This window comes from Panthera tigris, chromosome E1 (genome assembly GCF_018350195.1).
Source record: "Panthera tigris isolate Pti1 chromosome E1, P.tigris_Pti1_mat1.1, whole genome shotgun sequence".
Classification (NCBI taxonomy): domain Eukaryota; kingdom Metazoa; phylum Chordata; class Mammalia; order Carnivora; family Felidae; genus Panthera; species Panthera tigris.
Genome location: NC_056673.1, coordinates 17,165,982 through 17,188,053, shown reverse-complemented (window position 1 = coordinate 17,188,053; position 22,072 = coordinate 17,165,982). Strand labels below are relative to the sequence as shown.

The following is a 22,072-nucleotide window of genomic DNA, read 5'->3' as shown; positions in this document are numbered from 1 at the left end:
GTCAGCACGGAGCCCGATGGCAGGGCTCCATCCCATGAACCATGAGATCATGACCTGAGCCGAGATCAAGTTTGATGCTTAACCAGACTGAGCCATCCAGTGGCCCCAAAGGAGGTGTTTTCTGTTAAATGTCTTGATGTATAGGAAACATGTACCAGGTAAATGAGCAGTTTGAATATAGCCCAGAATTGAATATTTTTGCCACAGTTACATTTCTAGGTTACTAACGTTCGTATTTCGTGGTATCAAGTAAACCTGTGTATGTGTATATGTTGCATGTGTGTGTACGCATGAATGCATGCTTTGGTTTTTGTTTCCTGTCACTCCTACCCCATGACAGAGCTTAATGTGTGGTGTCTATCTATAGGGTATATAGAGGAAGGACCCTCTCATCAAATTTTTTTTAGATGACTAAAAGTACTTTGTATAATATTTCTGAATTTTCATTAATTGACCATAAGGATCACCTTAAGTCTAAATATACTCTGATTGAGCCAGCTGTGCTGGCTGTCTCATCAGGCAGGTTAATCAAGGGCTGGTATCTTAAGTATTTGAAACCAAGCCAAAGAGTCAGATGTCCAAAAGGACTATCTCTGCATTGCCAGGAAGATAAAAATGTCTCGGGCACCTGCATGGCTCAGTCAGTTAAGCATCCAACCTGAGACAGATCTCAGGTGATGATCTCACAGTTCTTGAGTTTGAGCCCTGAATCAGGAGGCTCTCTGTTGTCAGCAAAGAGTCCACTTCGGATCCTCTGTCCCCCTTTCTCTCTGCCCCTCCCCTGCTCACACTTACTCTCTCTCTGTCTCTCTCAAAAATAAACATTTAAAAAATATTTTCTCTTTTAGTTTCCAGTATCTTAAATATAAGCAGCATGATGTCAGTAGATGGGCTACATTGCACTGGCTTAGGAGCCAACTAACTTGCCAACAAATAGGGCAGACCATGTATGATTCTAGCAAATTCATTTATTTATTTTTTAAGTATTTTCTTTGTTTTAAAAAATGAGATGTAATGTTTACCTCTTTTTTCTAGTGTAAGGTTTTGTGAATATATATTCTTTTAGGAGCTTGGCAAGTTTTATATTTTCAGTGGTTATAGCAAATTGTTTAATGTTAATGAAAGATATAAATATACAAAAAAGATATAGAAAGACTATTTACACTTGGTGGTGATTTCAGATCATTGTTAATTGGTTCATTAAAATGGCTCCCAAGTGGATCTTCACAGTTTTATGGCTTCAAACAAAATGATTAGTTGTATATATTTTTTGTTGTATATATATTATATATACGTATATATATGTGTATATATATTAGTTGTATATATATATGTATATATATGTATGTATATATATTAGTTGTATATATATGTGTATATATATGTATATATATATTAGTTGTATATATATGTGTGTGTGTATATATGTATATATATATATTAGTTGTATATATTTTTTTCCTTTTTTTTTTTTTTTTCTCTCTCTCTAAAGCATTATCTTTGTCTTTAGGCCTATAACCAGTTTTGTCTTCACCTTATTCTCAGGCAGTGAGAATAGATGACATGAAGTATTGTACTCTTTTTTTTTTTTAATTTTTTTTTTTTTAACATTTATTTATTATTGAGAGACAGACACAGAGTGTGAGCAGGGGAGGGGACAGAGAGAGGGGGAAACACAGAATCCAAAGCAGGCTCCGGGCTCTGAGCTGTCAGTACAGAGCCTGACGCGGGGCTTGAACTCACAAACTGTGAGATCATGACCTAAGCCGAAATCGGTTGCCCAACCGAGCCACCCAGGCGCCCCAGTATTGTACTCTTTAATTACTTACAGTTCATTTATTTCTGTTCTACATAGCATTTGGTTATGTGTATATACAAACACTTAAAACTTTTCTATTATTTTCTTTTTTTTTTTAATGTTTGTTTTGAGAGAGATAGAGGGAAGGAAGGAGGGAAGGAGAGAGAATCCCAAGCAGGCTCCTTGCTATCAGTGCAGAGCCCAGTGGGAGGGGAGGGGCTCAATCTCAAGAACTGTGAGTTCATGACCTGAGCCAAAATCAAGAGTTGGACACTTAACCAACTGAGCCACTCAGGTGTTCCTCTATTATTATCTTATTCTCTACAAGAAGAATATCCCATCTTCTTTTCAGTTTATTTGTTAATCACTTCAAGGAAAATGTAGAAATTATGTACTCCTCCCTGTATCCTTTTTGTAGGGGCACCTGGGTGGCTCAGTTGGTTAAGCGTCCCAACTTTGGCTCAGGTCATGATCTCATAGTTTGTGAGTTCAAGCCCCACGTCGGGTTCTGTGCTGACAGCTCAGAGCCTGGATCCTGCTTCAGATTCTGTGTTTCCTTCTCTCTCTGCTGCTCCCCAACTTGTGCTCTGTCTCTCAAAAATAAACAAATGTAAAAAATATATATATATATGTATATATATAAAATATATATATATATAAATATATAAAAAAATATATATATATATATATTTTTTTTTAGTATTTATTTATTTATTTTGAGAGAGAGAGAGAAAAACCCAAGCAGGCTCTGAGCTGTCAGCACAGAGCCCAATGCAGGGCTCGATCTCACGAACCAGGAAGTCATGACCTGAGCTGAAATCAAGAATCAGGCACTTAACCAACTGAGTCACCCAAATGCACCAAGTAATCTCTATACCCCATGTGGTGCTCAAACTCACCACCCCGAGATCAAGAGTTGTACACTCCACCAACTAAGCCCACCAGGCACCCCACATTTGCATGCATTATAAATCCAGAATTCAGTGTTAACAATTTTTGCTTTAGTCCTATATATTTTAAAGAATCTAAGAGAAAAAATAGTTTTAAAATTTATCCACATATTTACCGTGTTACATACAACATGATTATTTACTTTGGAAATTCCCAAACAGTTTACAAAAGGATGCCCGGAATTAATAGGTGGGTTTAGCAAAGTTGCAGGATACAAGCTCAATATATGAAAACCTATTGTATTTCTGTATGTCTGCAGTGAACAACTGGAACTTGTTTTATTCTAGAAGTACTGTCTGTAATACCCACAAAATGAAATAACTTCAGTTTAAATTCAACAAAAAATGGACAAGATTTGTATTCTGAAAACCATAAAACATTGAAAAAATTCCAAGGAAACCTAAATAACTGAAGAGATATACTGTGTTGATAGATTGGAAGACTAAATAATGTTATGCTGTCAGCTGTTTCCAGATTGATGTATAGATTCAATGCATTCCCAATAAAAATCCCAGCAGGCTTTTAAAATAGATATTGACAAGCAGATTCTAAAATTTGGGGGAAAGCAAAGGAACTAGAATAGCCAAAGCAATTCTGAAAAAGTGAACAAGTTCAAGAACTCAAACCATCTGATTTCAGAAACCTACAGTAATCAAGATAATATGATATTGTTGAAAGGATAAATACATAAACAAAACCTAGAGTCCAGACATAGACCCATACAAATGTAGTGAACGGATTCCTGGCAAGGGTGCAATGGCAGATCAATGAAGAAAGGATAGATTTTTCAACAAATAGTGCCAGAGCAATTGGACGTGCATGTGCATAAAAATAAACTTTGACGGACACCTGGCTGACTCAGTTGGTGGAGCATGCGACTCTTGATCCCAGGATTGTGAGTTTCAGTCCCATGATGGGTGTAGAGATTACTTAAAAATAAAATCTAGGGGTACCTGAGTGGCTCAGTCAGTTAAGCGTCCAACTTTGGCTCAGGTCATGATCTCACAGTTTTGGGGCTCTGCTTGGACATAGAGCCTGCTTCAGATCCTCTCCACCACCACCCCCAAGCTCTCGCGTCTGTGCTCTCTCTCTCTCAAAAATAAGTAAACATTAAAATAATGATAAAATCTTAAAAGAAAAAGAAAAATAGACTTTGACTTACACCTTACATAAAAATTAATGCAAAATGGATTGTATTGCTACATTTAAAGCCTATGAAGCTTCTTAGAATAAAATATAGGAGAAAGTTGTTAACACGAAAAGCATTATCCATCCAAACAGATAAAATTTATAAATTGAGCTTTATCAAAATTAAAAACTTTTGGTTTTTGGAAGATGCTTTTAAGAGATGAAAAGGAAAGCCACAGACTGTCAGAAAGTGTTTTCATGTTACATATATGACAAAGGATTAGTATCCAGAACAAACAGAGAAGACAACTTAATAAAGGTTGTTAAAGCCCCTAATAAGGGGCGCCTGGGTGGCGCAGTCGGTTAAGCGTCCGACTTCAGCCAGGTCACGATCTCACGGTCCGTGAGTTCGAGCCCCGCGTCGGGCTCTGGGCTGATGACGGCTCGGAGCCTGGAGCCTGTTTCCGATTCTGTGTCTCCCTCTCTCTCTGTCCCTCCCCCGTTCATGCTCTGTCTCTCTCTGTCCCAAAAATAAAAAAAAATAAACGTTGAAAAAAAAAAAAGCCCCTAATAAACATAGATAAGAAACCTAATCTTATCTAATAAACCTAATAAACGTTGAGCAAAAGTCTAAACAGACACATTACCAAAACAAAACAAAACAAAACAAAACAAAAAACAGATGGTTAATAAAAATATAAAAAGAAACTTAACATCATTAGTTTTAAAGGAAATACAAGTTAAGACCACAGTGAGATATCACTGCATGCCTGTTAGAATGACTTAGAAATAAAGATGAGATGAAAGAAATAGAATGCCAAGTACTGGTGAACATGTCAAGCAATTAGAAATCTCATTTATTGCTGGCAGGAATGTAAAATGGTCTAGCCACTGTGGAAAACAGTTTGGCAGATCTTTTTTTTTTTTTTTTTTAAACGTTTATTTATTTTTGAGACCGAGAGAAACAGAGCATGGGGGGGGCGGGGGGGGGGGGGCTGTCAGAGACAGAGAGGGAGACACAGAATCCGAAGCAGGCTCCAGGCTCCAAGCTGTCGGCACAGAGCCCGATGCGGGACTTGAACTCACAGACCGTGAGATCATTACCTGAGCCAAAGTTGGATGCTTAACAGACTGAGCCACCCAGGTGCCCCAACAGTTTGGCAGTTCTTAAAAAAAAGTTAAACATACTATTGTGTTTAACAATCTCACTCCTAAATATTAATCCATGAGAAATGAAAACTCAAGTTCACACAAAAAACTTTAAATGGGGTGCCTGGGTGACTGAGTTGGTTAAGCCTCTTAACTTTGGTTCTTGTGATTCGTGGGTCTAAGCCCCACATCAGGCTCTCTGCTGTCAGTACAGAGCCCGCTTTGGATCCTCTGTTCCCCTCTCTCTGCCCCCACCTGCTCACTCTCAAAAATAAATAAACATTAAAAATATTTTTAAAAACTATAAATATTTAATGGTAGTTTTGTTGATAATTGCCAAAAATTGTAATCTACTTCACAGTGCATGCCACAAAGAGTGAATTTTACCTGTTTATTAAATGTTCATTAATGTTGATTAAAAAAAAAAAACTATGTTATGGGGAAACATAAATGGACTACAGACTATAGCAAATTATCCTTACCTGTATTATAAAGTTTGTTTTTGAGAGACAGAGACAGACATCCATGAGCAGGGGAGGGGCAGAGAGAGAGGAAGACACAGAATTTGAAGCAGGTTCCAGGCTCTGAGCTGTCAGCACAGAGCCCAGTGCAGGGCTCAAACGGACAGACCGTGAGGTCATGACCTGAGTTGAAGTCAGACGCTTAACTGACTGAGCCACCCAGGTGCCCTGAACCTTAACTGTATTATAAATGAATAACAAACACACAGAAGTGGGTGGGAAAGAAAAGAACCTACTCTTAAATGATTTTGGAAACAGTATTTTGTTGTTGTTGTTGTTGTTGTTGTTGTTGTTTTTAAACAACAGACAGAGAGAGACAGAGCATGAACGGGGGAGGGTCAGAGAGAAAGGGAGACACAGAATCTGAAATAGGCTCTAGGCTCTGAGCTGTCAGCACGGAGCCCGATGCAGGGCTCGAACTCACAGACTCTGAGATCATGACCTGAGCCGAAGTCAGATGCTCAACTGACTGAGCCACCCAGGCGCCCCTGGAAACAGTATTTTGGCTGAATAAGACTAAAGGCAAAAGGAACTCTAGTTTCTAGTTTCTCACAGGTGTATGGTTTGGCAATTCTGAAACTATATTGTAGATTTGAATAAGTAAATGTATTATAATATTATAGACAATGAAAACCAGTTTTTTTACTGAGAAAGAAGTTACAAATAAAGGGGGGAGGCTAGGTATAACCTTTTGGCGTTGGATTGGAATTGTGAAGGTATTAGTACTTCTGTCTCACACAACACAGAGGTGTGTGTGTGTGTGTGTGTGTGTGTGTGTGTGTGTGTGTGTGTGATGTACATACACACACACACACATAATGAAAATTCCTGTTATTAAATGTAACATGACTAAGGGAAATAATTGTTGCAACCAGGATCCACTGATAGATGCAAAAATTAGTGGGTTAAAGTCTGAGGAGGAACAGGATATGTGCATAATCTCAAGTATGGTCCCAAAGATATTTATTAATTGAAATGGGAAAATCAGTGGATAAATCTGACAGACTGCCTTAACTAAGTGATCAAGGTTAATATCAACAGTGTTCACATCATGTACCCCGTCTCTTGACATGACACTGAGGACACATCATTTCTGTGTTGTTCTTATTAATCTAATCGTGAGGAAATAAACTCAGTTTGGGCACTGTTAACAAAATAACCAATAGTCTTTCAAAAGTGTCAAAGTCATGAAAGACAAAGAAAGGTTGAGGAATTGTCACAGGCTGAAAGACACTAAGGCAACATGATATCCAAGCAATGTAGGATCCTGAAACAGAAAAAAATGTTTTAGTGGAAAAATTGGTGAACTTCAAATAAAGTCTTAGTTTAGTTAATAGTTAATAACTTGTTAATTTCCTAGTTTTGATAATTGTACTGTACTATGAAAGATACTAACATGGGAAGCAGGGTGAAGGATATATGGTAACTGTACTATTTTTGCAACACTTCTATAAGTCTAATTATTTCAACGTGAAAAAAAATTTTTAAGCTCATTTGTAACCAGAAATTGACTTTTTCTAAAAAAGAAAAGGAAGTTTCTCTTGACTTCAGAGAGATAATGTACGCTTCATAAATAAAAGATTCCAGGTGATAAAATTGGTAGCTAAAGAAACATGTTTATTATTTTTAAGATTGTTATCTTATTTTATGAGTGAGCATGAGCAGGGCAGTGGGTTAGAGGGAGGGAGGGAGAGAGAGACAGAGACAAAGAATCTTAAGCAGGCTCCAGGCTCAGCACAGAGCCAGATGTGGGGCTCAATTTCATGACCCTGGGATCATGATCTAAGCCAAAATAAAGAGTAGGATGCTTGGGACACCTGGGTGACTCAGTCAGTTAGGCATCTGACCCTTGATTTTGGCTCAGGTCATGATCTCCCAGTTTGTGAGTTTGAGCCCCACATCAGGCTCTTTGTTGGTTTGTGGCAAAGAGCCTGCTGGGATTCTCCCTCACTCTTTGCCCCTGTGATCTCTGTCTCTCTCAGAATAAATAAACTTAACAAAAAAAGAGTATGATGCTCTCAACCAGCTGAGCCACCCAAGGCACCCCTAAAAATTGTAATTTTAAAAGCAAACCAATGGGGGCGCCTGGGTGGCTCAGTGGGTTAAGTGCCCAACTCTTGATTTTGGCTCAGGTCATGATCTCATGGTTTGTGGGGTCGAGCCCTGTGTTAGGCTCTGCTGACAGAGTGGAGCCTACTTGGGATTCTCTCTCTCCTCTCTCTGCCCCTCCCCTGCTCATGCTGAGCTCGCACACTCGCTCTCTCTCAAATAATAACAAATAAACAAATAAATAAAAGCAAACCAATGAACTACCACTCTAAAGCCATAATAAAACATCTCTAAGAATTCCTTTCTTAATCTGTAGGGGAAAAACTCCATTCACATTCTTTATTTCTTCTTCCTATTAAAATTGCTTATTTTCCCCTCAAGCAACAAATGTTACATAGATGTTTAACATTTTGACAGTTATTATGGATTTAATTTTTTTTAATGGGCACCTTTGGAATAAAATCACAATGTAAAATATTATTCCCCTAGAGAAAATTTGTTTCAAATTCTTAACAATTTGAACTTTTTTTTTTTTTTTAATTTTTTTAATGTTTTTATTTATTTTTGCGACAGAGAGAGACAGAGCATGAGCAGGGGAGGGGCAGAGAGAAACGGAGACACAGAATCGGAAGCAGGCTCCAGGCTCTGAGCTGTCAGCACAGAGCCCGATGCGGGGCTCGAACCCACAGACTGTGAGATCATGACCTGAGCCGAAGTAGGACACTTAACCGACTGAGCCACCCAGGCGCCCCAACAATTTGAACTTTTGATTTATATCCCATTTGTAAGTTGGACACAAAAAGAGTAAAGAATAAAAACTCCATCTGTAATTTCACTACCCAAGGACAGCTATTATTAACAGTTAGGTATATATCCTTGAAGAATCTTGTTATGTACACATGTCGTAAGTGTGCATTTGATGTTGATCACATTTGTTTACTTTCCAGATTGGACACTAGTTGAAGGAAGAGGGACCTAGAAAACAGATTATTTCAAAAACAAGACTTTTTTTGTATTATAGTTTTGTCTGTATTTATGCTTGTTCCTCCATATACACTAGTGTGGAGAAATACAGAACAGAGGAAAAATATACATAGAATCTTAGAATTGGGCCCAATAAAAGAACCACACTGAGAAAACCCTGACTTGTAGTAGACATTCAGTGTGCCAGTAGTATTTTTTAAATTGACTGTTTTTATTGAGTACAATTTATGTACATAAATATACAGATATTAAATGTATATAGTTTGATGAAATTAGACAAATTATGCCCCTATACAATCAACAATTCAAGATATAGAATGGTGACAGTTGTGGGGAATAGAATGGAAGAGATAGAGGATGGAATGATCCTTATTTGAATTCACCTCTTTGGGTAATAAATGCTTTACATATTTAAAAATTAAAATTTACTCAGTATGTGGGGGGGGCATGTCACTGAAATCAAAGGAAAACAGGAACAATGAATCCAACTGTATTTCAGGTATAACCACATTGGAGGACAGAATAGAACTAATACAAGTAATTTTTGTACACAGTATTTTAACTACATACCCTCAGTCTTGGGAAAAGGAAACTGGAGACAAATTTTCAACTCTTAATACATTTCTTACATATTCAGATGGATGTGACAGTTCTGAAACTATGTGTTAAAGGATTGAGCAGTGAATAATATTGATATTATTTAAAATTTTTTTAACGTTTATTTTTGAGAGAGAGAGAGAGAGCGCGCACTTGGGAGCTGGGAAGGGGCAGAGAGAGGAAGACAGGATCTGAAGCAGGCTCCAAGCTGTGAGCATAGAGCTCGAGGTGGGGCTTGAACTCACAACCCTGAGATCATGAAGAGTCAGCCACTTAACAGACTGAGCCACCGAGGGGCCCCAATATTGATGTTATTTAGAGTCAGGATCCTAACTTTGAAAGAAGAGAGAAATATGGAATCAGGGAAAGTAAGGAAGAACCCTGTGGGATTTGATAGGATATATCTTCTTTGTCTGTCTGTCTGTCTCTATCTACCTACCTACCTACCTACCTACCTACCTACCTACCTATCTACCTATCTGCTGCAAGAAGGTCACCGCAGTGATACCTCAGTACCAGAGAATATTCGGATCTTGAATTCCTCACTAAACCGAGCAAGAGCTCCTTGGAGTAATGGCTCATTCTGTTTCAGGGATAGAACATTAAAAGATAAGCCTTAGGAAATCTTGTGCCAGAAAGTTAAAAAGTGCTTTAGAAAAAAAAAAAGATGGGGCCTGGCAAAAGGACATGAAACCAGAGTGAGGGAGCTCCCACTGGCCAAATCTGGAATTATTTGAGCATCAATATAAAATGGTAATGGATTGGGGTACCTGGGTGGCTCAGTCGGTTAAGCAACTGACTTCAGCTCAAGTCATGATCTCGCAGTTTGTGGGTTCAAACCCAGCAGCAGGCTCTGTGCTTACAGCTCAGAGCCTGAAACCTGCTTCGGATTCTGTCTCCCTCTCTTTACCACTTGCCTGCTCACTCTGTATCTCTCTCTCTCTCTCTCTCTCTCTCTCTCTCTCTCTCTCTCTCTCAATAGTAAATAAACATTAAAAAAAATTGTAATGGTAATCAATTATAGCCTATTGAATAAAAATAGGAATCCATCATTTCCATGACTGATAATAGATGGATGAATAAAAAGGGAGGGCTTTTCCCTATGTGTCTCTCTCAAAAATAAACATTAAAAATTAAAAAAAAAAAAAGGAGGGCTTTTCCTTATAACAGAATGCTGACTGTTAAATGTGAAGGGAATGGTAGAGTTGGAAAAAATCAACATTTTGTAATCATCATAGTGAAGATTGTTTGGGGCTAGAAACTTCAGTGGTTGGTAATCTAGGGGAAAAGTTTTTGGAGCAGGATGTTTACGTGATTTAAAAGTATCTCTCCACGGTGGTGCCTGGGTGGCTCAGTAGGTTAAGCCTTTGACTTTTGATTTTGGCTCAGATCATGATCCCACAGTGGGCCCCTCCCTGACAGTGCAGAACCTGCTTGGGATTCTCTCTCTGCCCCTCCCCTGCTTGTGCTCAGTCTCTTAAAATAAATAAATAAACTTAAAAAAAATATCTCTTCACAAATTCCTTGTTAGATACAAGGTAGAAAATAGTAACTCTAACTGTATACATTGGAAAAGAAGAGACAGTGCTTGAGTGGGTTATAAAAATTAGTAACATCAAGGAGGAACAGACAGACCTTGTATACCTACACTGAAAAGGACACGATATTACTCTTGCAGTATTTTGGCCAAGGACGTATAACCAGAATCTAATCTTGAAGAAATGCCAGACAAGCACAAATTTAATAACATTCTATAAAATATCACTGCATATTTTTAAAAAAATGACAGTGTCATAAAAGACAAAGGTTGAGGAATTGTTCTAGATTAGAGGAGACTAATAAGGCATGATGAGGAAGCATAACATGTGATCCCAAAGGAGAGAAAAACATTTGTAGACATTACATATTTTTATTTTTAGACATAATAGGCAAAGGATCTCATTTTGTCATTTAATTTTAATGTAATCATTACTAATAAGTTTGGATTTTAATAAATTATACTCATTTTTTTAATTTACTATTTTATTTAAGAAACTTTTTTAACATTTATTATTGAGAGACAGACACGGAGCGTGAGCAGGGGAGGGGCAGAGAGAGAGGGAGACACAGAATGCAAAGCAGGTTCCAGGCTCTGAGCTGTCAACACAGAGCCCGATGCGGGGCTCAAACTCAGAAACCACAAGATCATGATCTGAGCCGAAGTTGGATGATTGAGTGAGCCACCCAGTAGCCCCTTTAATTTACTATTATAAAATATCTTAACATTGCAGAAGATTTTGCAGTTACAGTAAAGAGTTTTTCCCTGTAATTTTCTTTTTTTTTTAATTAAAAAAAATTTTTTAACATTCATTTTTGAGAGTGAGAGAGAGCATGAGCAGGGGAGGGGCAGAGAGAGAGGGAGACACAGAATCCGAAGCAGGCTCCAGGTTCTGAGCTGTCGGCACAGGGCCCGACACGGGGCTTGAACTCACGGAGTGTGAGATCATGACCTGAGCCGAAGTCAAGACGCTTAACCGACTGAGCCACCCAAGCGCCCCTTTCCATGTAATTTTCACCCATTTCTCTTAATGTTAACATGTTATATAATGTTTTATCAACATTACCTTTATCACAACTAAGAAATCAATATTGATCAAATGATACCATAAACCACATACTCAGAGTTTTCCAGTTTTTAAAACTACTGTCTCTTCTGTTTTTAGAATCTGATCCAGAATATTGATTTGCATTTGGTATACCCTCTTTTATTTTTTAATGTTTACTTATTTTTGAGAGAGAGAAAGAGAACAAGCAGGGGAGGAGCAAAGAGACAGGGAGACATAGAATCTGAAGCAGGCTCCAGGCTCTGAGCTGTCAGCACACAGCCCATTGTGGGGCTTGAACCATGAACTATGAGATCATGACCTGAGCTGAAGTCATATGTTCAACCTCTACTGAGCCATCTAAGCGCCCCTAGTATACCCACTTTTAAATCAAGCTTTATCTTAGGTTAATTAAAAAGTGCAGCTGTTTAATGCAAAACAGTGAGATTGGATCCTTCATACCATATGTAAAAATTCAAAATGGATCAAAGAGGGGCGCCTGGGTCGCTCAGTCGGTTAAGCATCTGACTTCGGCTCAGGTCATGATCTCGCGGTCTGTGAGTTCTAGCCCCGTGTCGCGCTCTGTGCTGACAGCTCAGAGCCTGGAGCCTGTTTCAGATTCTGTGTCTCCCTCTCTCTCTGACCCTCCCCCATTCATGCTCTCTTTCTGTCTCAAAAATAAAAAATAAACCTCGAAAAAAATTTTTTTTCAAAATGGATCAAAGACCTATATGTAATAGTTAAAACTATAACACTTTAGAAGAAAACATAGGGGTAAATCTGCACAATCTTGGTTTTGGCAAAGGATTCTTAGATATGACACCAAAAGCATGAGCGACAAAAAAAAGTAGATACAGCCGTCTGGGTGGCTCAGTCAGTTAAGCGTCTTGACTTCAGCTCAGGTCATGATCTCATGGTTCATGGGTTCAAGTCCCACATTGAGCTCTTTGCTGTCTACACAGAGTCCACTTCCGATTCTCTGTCCCCTCTGTCTCTCCCCTGCTCACATTCTCTCTTTCAAAAATAAATAAAACATTAAAAAATGTTTTAAATACAAAAAACTGGACTTCATCAAAATAAAAAAAACTTCCGTGTTTCAAAACTTTGAAAGACAATCTACAAAACAGGAGAAAATATTTTTAAATCACATATCTGATAAGGGATTTGTCTAGAATATAAAGAACTGTTATAACTCAGTCATGAAAAGACAATTTAAAAATGGGTAAAGGATCTGAATTAACATTTCTCCAAAGAAGATATGCAAATGGCCACGAAGCACAAAAAATGATGCTTAACAGCATTAGTCATGAATCTTGAAAACATTATGCTAAATGAAAGGAGCAAACACAAAAGACCACATATAGTTCCATTAAAAAAATTTAAAAAAATTTTTTTAATGTTTATTTTTGAGAGAGAGAGAGAGAGACATGGAATCCGAAGCAGGCTCCAGGCTCCCAGATGTCAGCACAGAGCCCAATGCAGGGCTTGAACTTAGGAATCATGAGATCATGACCTGAGCCGAAGTTGGACACTTAATCGACTGAGCCACCAGGCGTCCCCCAAACAGTGTCTTTTTTTAAAAAGTCTTTAAAGCAATGCTGTAGAGGTATAATTTACATACGTGCTATTTATTTTTTTAACAAGTTTTGAGGCATGAATTACGTACCAGAAGTTCACCAACTTTAATTGTGCATTCCAATGATTTTAGTAAATAGGAGTTATAGCTGTCATCATAATTAATTTTAGAGTATTTTGACCTTTTGGAATTTATTAAAGTCTAAACTGAAGATCATTTCTTCCACAGGTGATTTGAGATGGTCTTGACCCTTTTATGAACTCAATACTGTGTGTGTGTATATATACATATAGTAAGAGTTTGGCCTTCCTTTCCAAGAGTTAAAAATTGTATTTCTGTTACATTTTTATTACTTTTTTCAGAAGTTCCATAAGAATGGTAAATAATTGTGATATCATTATAGCATTCTTAATTCTGATTAGCAGTTGTTTACAATAGACATGATTTGTCATGTTGAGGAATTACCTTTCTCATCTGGGTTTTCTAGGAATTTTACCTTTCCTGCAGCTGAGTACATTTAGCATTCGGCCTTTCCTGCATTTCTAGCATTTATTGAGCATTTACATGATATTTTTCCCCTTTAACTTAAAAAAAATTGAAATGATGAAGTGTTTTCCTATTATCAGAGTCTTTTTCATTTATATGATTGTAGTATATTTTATCCAAATGAAAATTTCTTTTAATGCCATGTAATATTTGGTTTTTAAATTTTATTTAGAGCTTTTATCTATATTTTCAAACAAAATTAGTACTCTATTTTGTGCTATTTGTGAGGTTTTAGTTCTTGGGTTATACTGCCTTCATAAAACTAATGGGATATCTTTTCCTTTGTTCCCACTTATATCTTGGAAAGTTCCGCTGGTAAAACTATTTTCCACTTAAGGCTATTTTAAAGATAATTAATTGGTATTCAATCTGCCACCATTGTTTTTTTTTACATTTTTTCTTTAGATCAGTTTTATTAATTCTTACCTAGAAAACTGTCCATTCATTGAGATTTCAAAATCGATTAGCATAGATTTACATATACTAACTAGTCTTGTTTTCTTTCTGTTTATAGTACTATTAAAATTTCTATATTTTTTCTCTCAAGTAGATCACTAAAAATAAACTTGCTTTATTTTTCTTTCCAAAGTATGAGCTCCTGGATAATTTGATAAGTTTTCATATATATTTATTATTTTTTTAAGGTATTTGAAAGCACTTTTGATGTCCTTTTTGACATGATAGCTTATAAATGCTTTTATGCTCAGAGAGATAAATAATTGCCCAGATTTATTGTGTTCATTTTCACAACGGTCCTTTATTTTTTTAGGCACGAGATGTGCGCACCAATGAAGTGGTGGCTATCAAGAAAATGTCTTATAGTGGGAAGCAGTCTACTGAGGTGGGTGAAATATATACATTCTTACTGGTATGTTAGAGAATGACATACTGGTTTAAATTAGGGGTAGATGGGAATTCTTTCAAAAACGTAAAATGTACTTAAAGAAAAGTGTAGAAATATTGTCTATCGCAGTGAATTTTCTTTCAGAAACTAAATATACCCATTAAAATTGTGCCTAGAGCCTTAAACAGGACATTTGTGGCATGCCAAAAGCCTTCCAGCTTGTGTCCCTTGCTTTTAATTTTTTAGTATATGTGCTGCTGAAGTGAGCTTATTACTTTTTTAAACTGTGGTTTAATACATAACTCTATCATAGAGAAATTACCAGTTTCTGAGGAGGTAAACTAGAGTAAGATACATTTAACAATAAATTATATTGAGTATAATTTTTTAGTGGTTTAGAAATTGTGTAAGACTTATTTTAAACAAACTTTAATAATCAACAGGCAGTATAGTCTGAAAAATGGGCAGTGTGTAATAATTTGAGAAACAAAAAATAAAATTACTGATTCTACATTGATACCACTTTAGTTCTCTATTACTCAATTAGTTCTTGTCAGATTGTATTTATTCTGTTTATTATATGAATTCATTTTATAACATGTAGTTTTTAAATACAGAATCTTTAGGCTTTAATTTTTAAATTTAGTTATTGTAATTGCAATAAAATACATTTAACAAAATTTAACATTTTAACCATTTTTAAATGTACAGTTCAGTGGCATTGAAGACATTCACATTATCATGCAGTCATCATGGCCATTCTTCTCCAGAACTCTTTTCATCTTGGAAAACTGAAATTCTGTACCCACGAAACAATAATTCCCCATTCTCTCCTTCCCTTGGAAATCATTACTCTACTTTCTGTCTCTAGGAATTTGACTACTTTAGGTGTCTCACATAAGTGAAATCATGCAGTATTTGCCCTTTTGTGAGTGGCTTATTTCACTTAACATAACGTTCTCAAAGTTAATCCTTGTTATAATATGTGTCAGAATTGCTTCCTTTTTAAGGTTGGATAGTTGTCTATATGTGTGTATAAACGACCACATTTTGTTTATCCATCCATTCGTCAGTGGAAACTTAGGTTGCTTCCACCACTTAGTTATTGTGCTGCTGTGAACCTGGATATACAAATACTTCTGTGAATCTCTGCTTTCCGTAATTTCAGGTGTATGCCCAGAGGTGGAATTGCTGGGTTAGTCTTCACTTTTTAAACATTTTGGTTTTCTATACCTTTGGAATCTCTATTTTATGGTAAATCAGGGTTTTGTGAAGATCATACAATGGGTATGGTAACACTACTGATTATTTCATTCTTCCATTATTTTGATACCAAAAAAAAAATCTTCTAAAAATTCCTAAAACTCCTAAAAAAATTCCATTTCTTATAAGTTCAGTCTAATTTTATTTGCCGTTTCTATAGCACAACTTCAGAAATAGTTTTCACAGCAGACCGGTACTGTGTTGGAGTCTGTTTGATTAGTTACACCTAGAAGAAAGAATCATTTTAGTGTATCATCTTTTCACATCTAATACTCCTTCAAGAATGTTAGGAATAGTCCTCATGAAAGTCTTTTCTCCGTTTACAAATACAGGCTTTGTTGTGTTCTGAATTTGTGTTCCAGAGCATTCAAATATGAAATTTAAAGCCCATGAAATATTTTCTGAATTGAAGATCTTGTATCATACACATTTTATATAAAACACTGTACATATTTCACTGTATTTTGTTGAGGACTTGTGAAATAAAATAGGAAATACATGATCTTAAATTTTAGTACAAAACATTCCTTAAAGTTTTCTATTATGCTAGTTTCCCTGCCTTAAGAAATGTGGCCTGTTAGTGGAAAACCTTGAACAAGAGCCAAAAGCAGATTCCTAGTTTCCTTCCCACATCTACTAAACCCTTAGATTCTTTGATTTTTGGACCCAAGGACCTGTTTTTTCAGAGTTGTCTGGTTGCTTCTTAAGAGTAAGTATGTTTAGGATATGATGAAAGTGTCTAAGGTTGTCTTGGAGTAGCTTATGTCCAAAGATTTATCTGTATTTCCTCATAGCTGTCAATGAAGAAGGCTCTTAAGTAAAATTTGTAAGAAAATGTTTTCATACAGCTTGCTTTTTCTGTGAACATTCCTACATAATAACAATTGTTTGCTAGCATTTAGCAAGTATACATTTAGGAATTTAAATAGAACAGTAATTATTTGAGTTTTAAAAACAAACAATCTTAGTATTTGGTACAAGACATAAGCCAGAAACAGAATAGATCACCTTTATGAGATGTAAATTATATGTTAGTAAAGCTGCAAATAAGAAAGGGGAAGCTGAACTGAAGAAAAATCACTAAACATAGCATGTAATTTTTATCAACATCCTTGGTGTGTGGTTGTAAAATTTTAATGATACTCATTGATGATAAATTTGTTCTACCTTGAATAAAATACTTTTATAAATTATATAGAGTTTAAAGTATGTAAGTGTGATTTCTTTTAAATTTGTTAGTTTGATATTTAAATATTACAAATAAAGCATTAACCCTGCTTACTCTAGTTATTCCTTTTTTTCTTATATAGCTTTCTAAAGGAAAGCAACTTTTCATAATTCTTTCTTTTATTCCTTTTTTTCTCCCCACAGAAATGGCAGGATATTATTAAGGAAGTCAAGTTTCTACAAAGAATAAAACATCCCAACAGTATAGAATACAAAGGCTGCTATTTACGTGAGCACACAGCATGGGTAGGTGTTTTCTCCCCTTGCTATAATTTAGTTGGTTTTGGTTTAGAATTAATTAATTCAAGAATGTTTCAAAATGGTTGTGTAAAGCCATGCAAAAACACCTTGAAATGTTAGTTCATTCTGAGAGAGGAAGAGCAGCTTTTCTTAGAACTCCTTGGCGATACGAGATAATAGAACTTTTGCAAGTTTACTACAGAGATTTAACTGACTTTTATGTGCATGGTAAACTGCTCTCTGACATTTTTTAGTAGCATCATTTTTCAAATGGTTTATCAAACATTGTAAAAACAATCCTATTATTCAGTGATGAAAGTTAGCATACCTTTTTGACATAAATATATTGTAATCTATTTAACCGCAAAGATCTTGGTGAAGTCTTAGTGACTCTTGGTGAAGTATGAACTGATTATAATTCCTTGGCTGAATAATACTAACTGTAGAGAATTGAGACACTTTATTACAAAGGGTAGAGATTAATTTTGTCTTGTTACCATTGAGGTGACAAAGTAGTAATCTAGCAGTGATATAGGCATAGTAACTGCATTTTTAAAGAGGAAAAGGCCACATTTTCTTTTAACAGAAATGATCCCCAAGGGTAATAATAGGGCCTACCTTATAAGGTGGTTGTGAGGATTAAATTAGTTAATGTACATAAGATACTTGACCCACAGGAGGTGCTCTGCGTTTGCTTTAAAGAAACATTTAAACTGTAACCTAAACTTTGTGCATATAGATCCAGAGGACAGTTTTCCATTTCCTAACAGTAATTCCTAACAAGTAACTATATTCCTTTATAGTTTTAGTTAGTAAGTATGAATGAAATACACATCTTATACATGTAATTATATGTTGGCATAAAAAAATTAATGTATCATTGGCTTAACTCTATCATTTAACAAATTGTTAAATGTATAAATATTTTTTTTTTCAGGTAAATGATGACTAGTGTGTGTTTGACATCAAACCATGTTCTTGATCTCCTTGGTGAATTTATTTTATCTCGAATAGAATCTTTTTACTAATTTAATGCTTTTATAATTTTTCTTCCTATGTAGCTGGTAATGGAATATTGCTTAGGATCTGCTTCAGATTTACTGGAAGGTAGGTTTCCTTTAATTATTAAGGGTAAAAATTATTAACAAAATAAAATGAGAATTCCGTATGATTTTCTTAAATACTATAAAAGCTTTCCACAAAGAGTAAGAACCTTAGCCTTTTGTAGGTTCTTAGCATGGTATGCACTATTCTGTAGTAGCAAAACTAGGTGAGTTTTCTTACATTATGACTTTGTAACAAGCATTTTTCTTCCTTCTTTGTCATTTAGCTTAATCTGTTCCTTCTGTTCAGAATGAAGATGTGTGAGAATAAAGGGAGAACTTCTGTTACTTTTGTTTTTATAATCAACTAATTCTTACATGTTGTTAGCTTAGGGGAAAATTGGCTGTGAACTATTTACTTAACAGCTAAGCACAACTGTAATACTAATTATAAAGTTCAATAGCCTTGTTTTATTGTCTTGGGAAGTAAATCTTCTTGTTAAATGTTAGTTTTCAAAAATAGCCACATATATTAGTATGTTTATCTTTTTGAACAAAAATATTCTGTATAGTAATTATTTTCCAATAAATTCTTATTTGAAGTTCACAAAAAGCCATTACAAGAAGTGGAAATAGCAGCAATTACACATGGTGCTCTCCAGGGATTAGCCTACTTACATTCTCATACCATGATCCATAGGTAAGCACTTTGAAAATTATTATGTATTAGCAGCAAATGGCTTATTGCGTTTATCAACCCTGGAACTTATTAACCCTGTAAATTGTGTTGGTTGTAGCCAAATAAAAGCATTTCAGAATCTTAAAAACATGTTTTTAGGTTGTCCTACAAACATTTGATCTCCCTTTAGGTTTATTTTTATCTTTGTCTGCATGTGTTACTGGGTTTTCGGACATATGTGCACTTTATAGATTGTGGTAGGAATTTAATTGTAGCATCATTTAATTTGTAAAATGGAAAAGACATTGGGGATTATATAGTCTTACCTTTTTTGATTTTACAAATAAAGGAATTGAAGCCCCAATTCGTGACTACTTTTTCCGAAGTGCTTACAAAGCCAAATAAACTAGACTAGAACTAAATCTAGGTGTTTTGTCCTTCCAGTAACTGATAATGCTAGAGTTGTGCCATTGATCCCACAACATAGACTGAACACTCTTTATGCTGTTGAGCGTTAATCCTTGATAATCCATAATCATGGGTAATACTTTAAGATTAAACGAACTATTTTAGGGCAGTCTGGGTGGCTCAGTCAGTTAAGTATCTGACTCTTTTGGCCCAGGTCATGATCCCACGGTTCGTGGCATCCACCTTCGTGTCAGGCTCGAGCTTCCATCGTACCACCGGGCTTGTGCTGGCACTGGGGAGTCTGCTTGGGATTGTTTGTCACCTCTCTTTCTGTCCTTCTATCCACTCACATGCTGTCTCACTCTTGCTGTCTCAAAAAAAAAAAAAAAAAAAAAAAAACTGAACTTTTATAATGTATTTTTAGCATTGATTTAGGTTTTGTCTATTTTAGAAGGAAACTAGCTTTTTTTTTTTCATATATGTGAGCCAGGCAATACATATTAAACTATATAGTAGAGTCACTGTGAGTTAAATGGCTTACCATTTTTTGGATGAGGATAGTAAGGTCCAAGAGAAATCCACATGCTAATAAATAAGTGAATGGAAGAGTTGGAATTAGAAACTAAGGTCTTATCAACATCAAAGTACCTCTCCTCTTTCAAAAAACAAGTGGAAGGATGGTGTACTGGGGTGGCTCAGTTGGTTAAGTGTCCAACTCTTGATTTTGGCTCAGGTTATGATCTTCAAGTTCTTGGGATCCGAGCCCCATGTCCTGACAGCATAGAGCCTGCTTGGGATTCTCCTTCACCTCTCTCTCTCTGCCCATCCCCTGCGTGTGCATGCTATCTCAAAAATAAATAAATAAACTTTAGGGGCGTCTGGGTGGCTCAGTCGGTTGGGCGTCCGACTTCAGCTCAGGTCACGATCTCGCGGTCTGTGAGTTCGAGCCCCGCGTCAGGCTCTGGGCTGATGGCTCAGAGCCTGGAGCCTGCTTCCGATTCTGTGTCTCTCTCTCTGCCCCTCCCCGTTCATGCTCTGTCTCTCTCTGTCTCAAAAATAAATAAACGTTAAAAAAAATAATAAATAAATAAATAAATAAATAAACTTTAAAAAATAAAAAATAAGTGGAAGGAAAAAGATTTATTTAATATTATATCCATTACAATACTATAGTAAGAATTGACAAGTGCTTGGAATTTTTTTTGAAAGGTTAAATGTATGTTATGGTGCCAGTTGGACATATAATCCCATTATATAAATACTCATAATTTTCTTATTTTGCATGAACAGTATGTTTGCTGACTTTAAAAAGTAAGCTTGGAAATAAATTTGGGATCATTGGATACAATATTATCTGTGTGCTTCAGTTTTCATTTCATGTTTAGTTAGGAGAACTATGCTAAGGTTTGGAAATGAGAATAACCTTTAAAAAAATTTCGGGTATGAAATTTCTCTTTCTTTCTTTCATTAAATGGTGTACTCAAATTATTATATTATATTATATTATATTATATTATATTATATTATATTATATTATACTATACTGTACTATACTATATATGTATAGTATATATTATTATGGAGTGGTCAGCTAATTAAATTCCATTTTTAAAACCACTATTTGCAACAATAAACGGGAACTCAAATATAAACTATGCTCTAATTACTTGATTTTTCTGTCTTGTTTTTACTGCCATTTTGTGTTCTCTTTTAGAAAATTGTTACTGTATGTTTATATTACTTCCGTATTTCTTGTTTTCTAATGTGGATCTTACATCTCCTTGTCCTAATTGAGAGATTATCCAAGGACTTAATTATTTTGATTTCTCCTTCCCTATTTTAAAAACTTTTATTTGATTTTTATCGTCTCAACATAATCTAATGAAGGAAAGAGAAATAATTTTCTGTGTTCCTTAAACCCAGAGATATCAAAGCAGGAAATATCCTTCTGACAGAACCAGGCCAGGTGAAACTTGCTGACTTTGGATCAGCTTCCATGGCATCTCCTGCCAATTCTTTTGTGGGAACGCCATATTGGTAAGAATAATCCTATTTGCTATTGATCCTCATAATTGAAATAGGCGATGTGTGGTGATACTTTTTCAGATGTCTTATCTTTTTCCTAGTAATATAATGTTATTTTGGACATCTTAACTTTAAACCTAGTTAGTTTCAAATACAGATTTGGAATGCTGCCCTTGGATCTCCTGTTTTTTCATTTGTCCTCTTGATATTTTCTTCCATATTATAACCTGCATCATATTTTGGGTGTGGGAGTGAAAAAATTCAATGAAATCCAAGTGAGGAGAAAATAGAAATGCTAAGTGGAAATTTCTGTGTGTTCTTTAGATTGATACTTACTGTGTCTTCAGACTAGGAGTATCTGAAGGCTGGTAGCTGATTTGGAGTTTTTTGGTTTTATTTTTAATTATGAAGAATTTCACATACTCATTAAAGTAGACAAAAGTGTAATGAAGCCTCACATAC

General features: G+C 35.7%; 1 protein-coding gene across 2 annotated transcripts in view; it reads left to right on the top strand.

The window, feature by feature from the left end:
• Positions 1 to 22,072, top strand: part of TAOK1 (TAO kinase 1) — a 144,526-nt gene that overhangs the window by 73,297 nt on the left and 49,157 nt on the right. For both annotated transcript variants that reach the window (XM_007076068.3, XM_042967076.1), the window contains exons 3-7: positions 14,651 to 14,722; positions 17,360 to 17,461; positions 18,517 to 18,562; positions 19,102 to 19,198; positions 21,509 to 21,622. In XM_007076068.3, the coding sequence (XP_007076130.1) occupies positions 14,651 to 14,722; positions 17,360 to 17,461; positions 18,517 to 18,562; positions 19,102 to 19,198; positions 21,509 to 21,622 (431 nt within the window). The remainder of the gene's footprint in view (positions 1 to 14,650; positions 14,723 to 17,359; positions 17,462 to 18,516; positions 18,563 to 19,101; positions 19,199 to 21,508; positions 21,623 to 22,072) is intronic.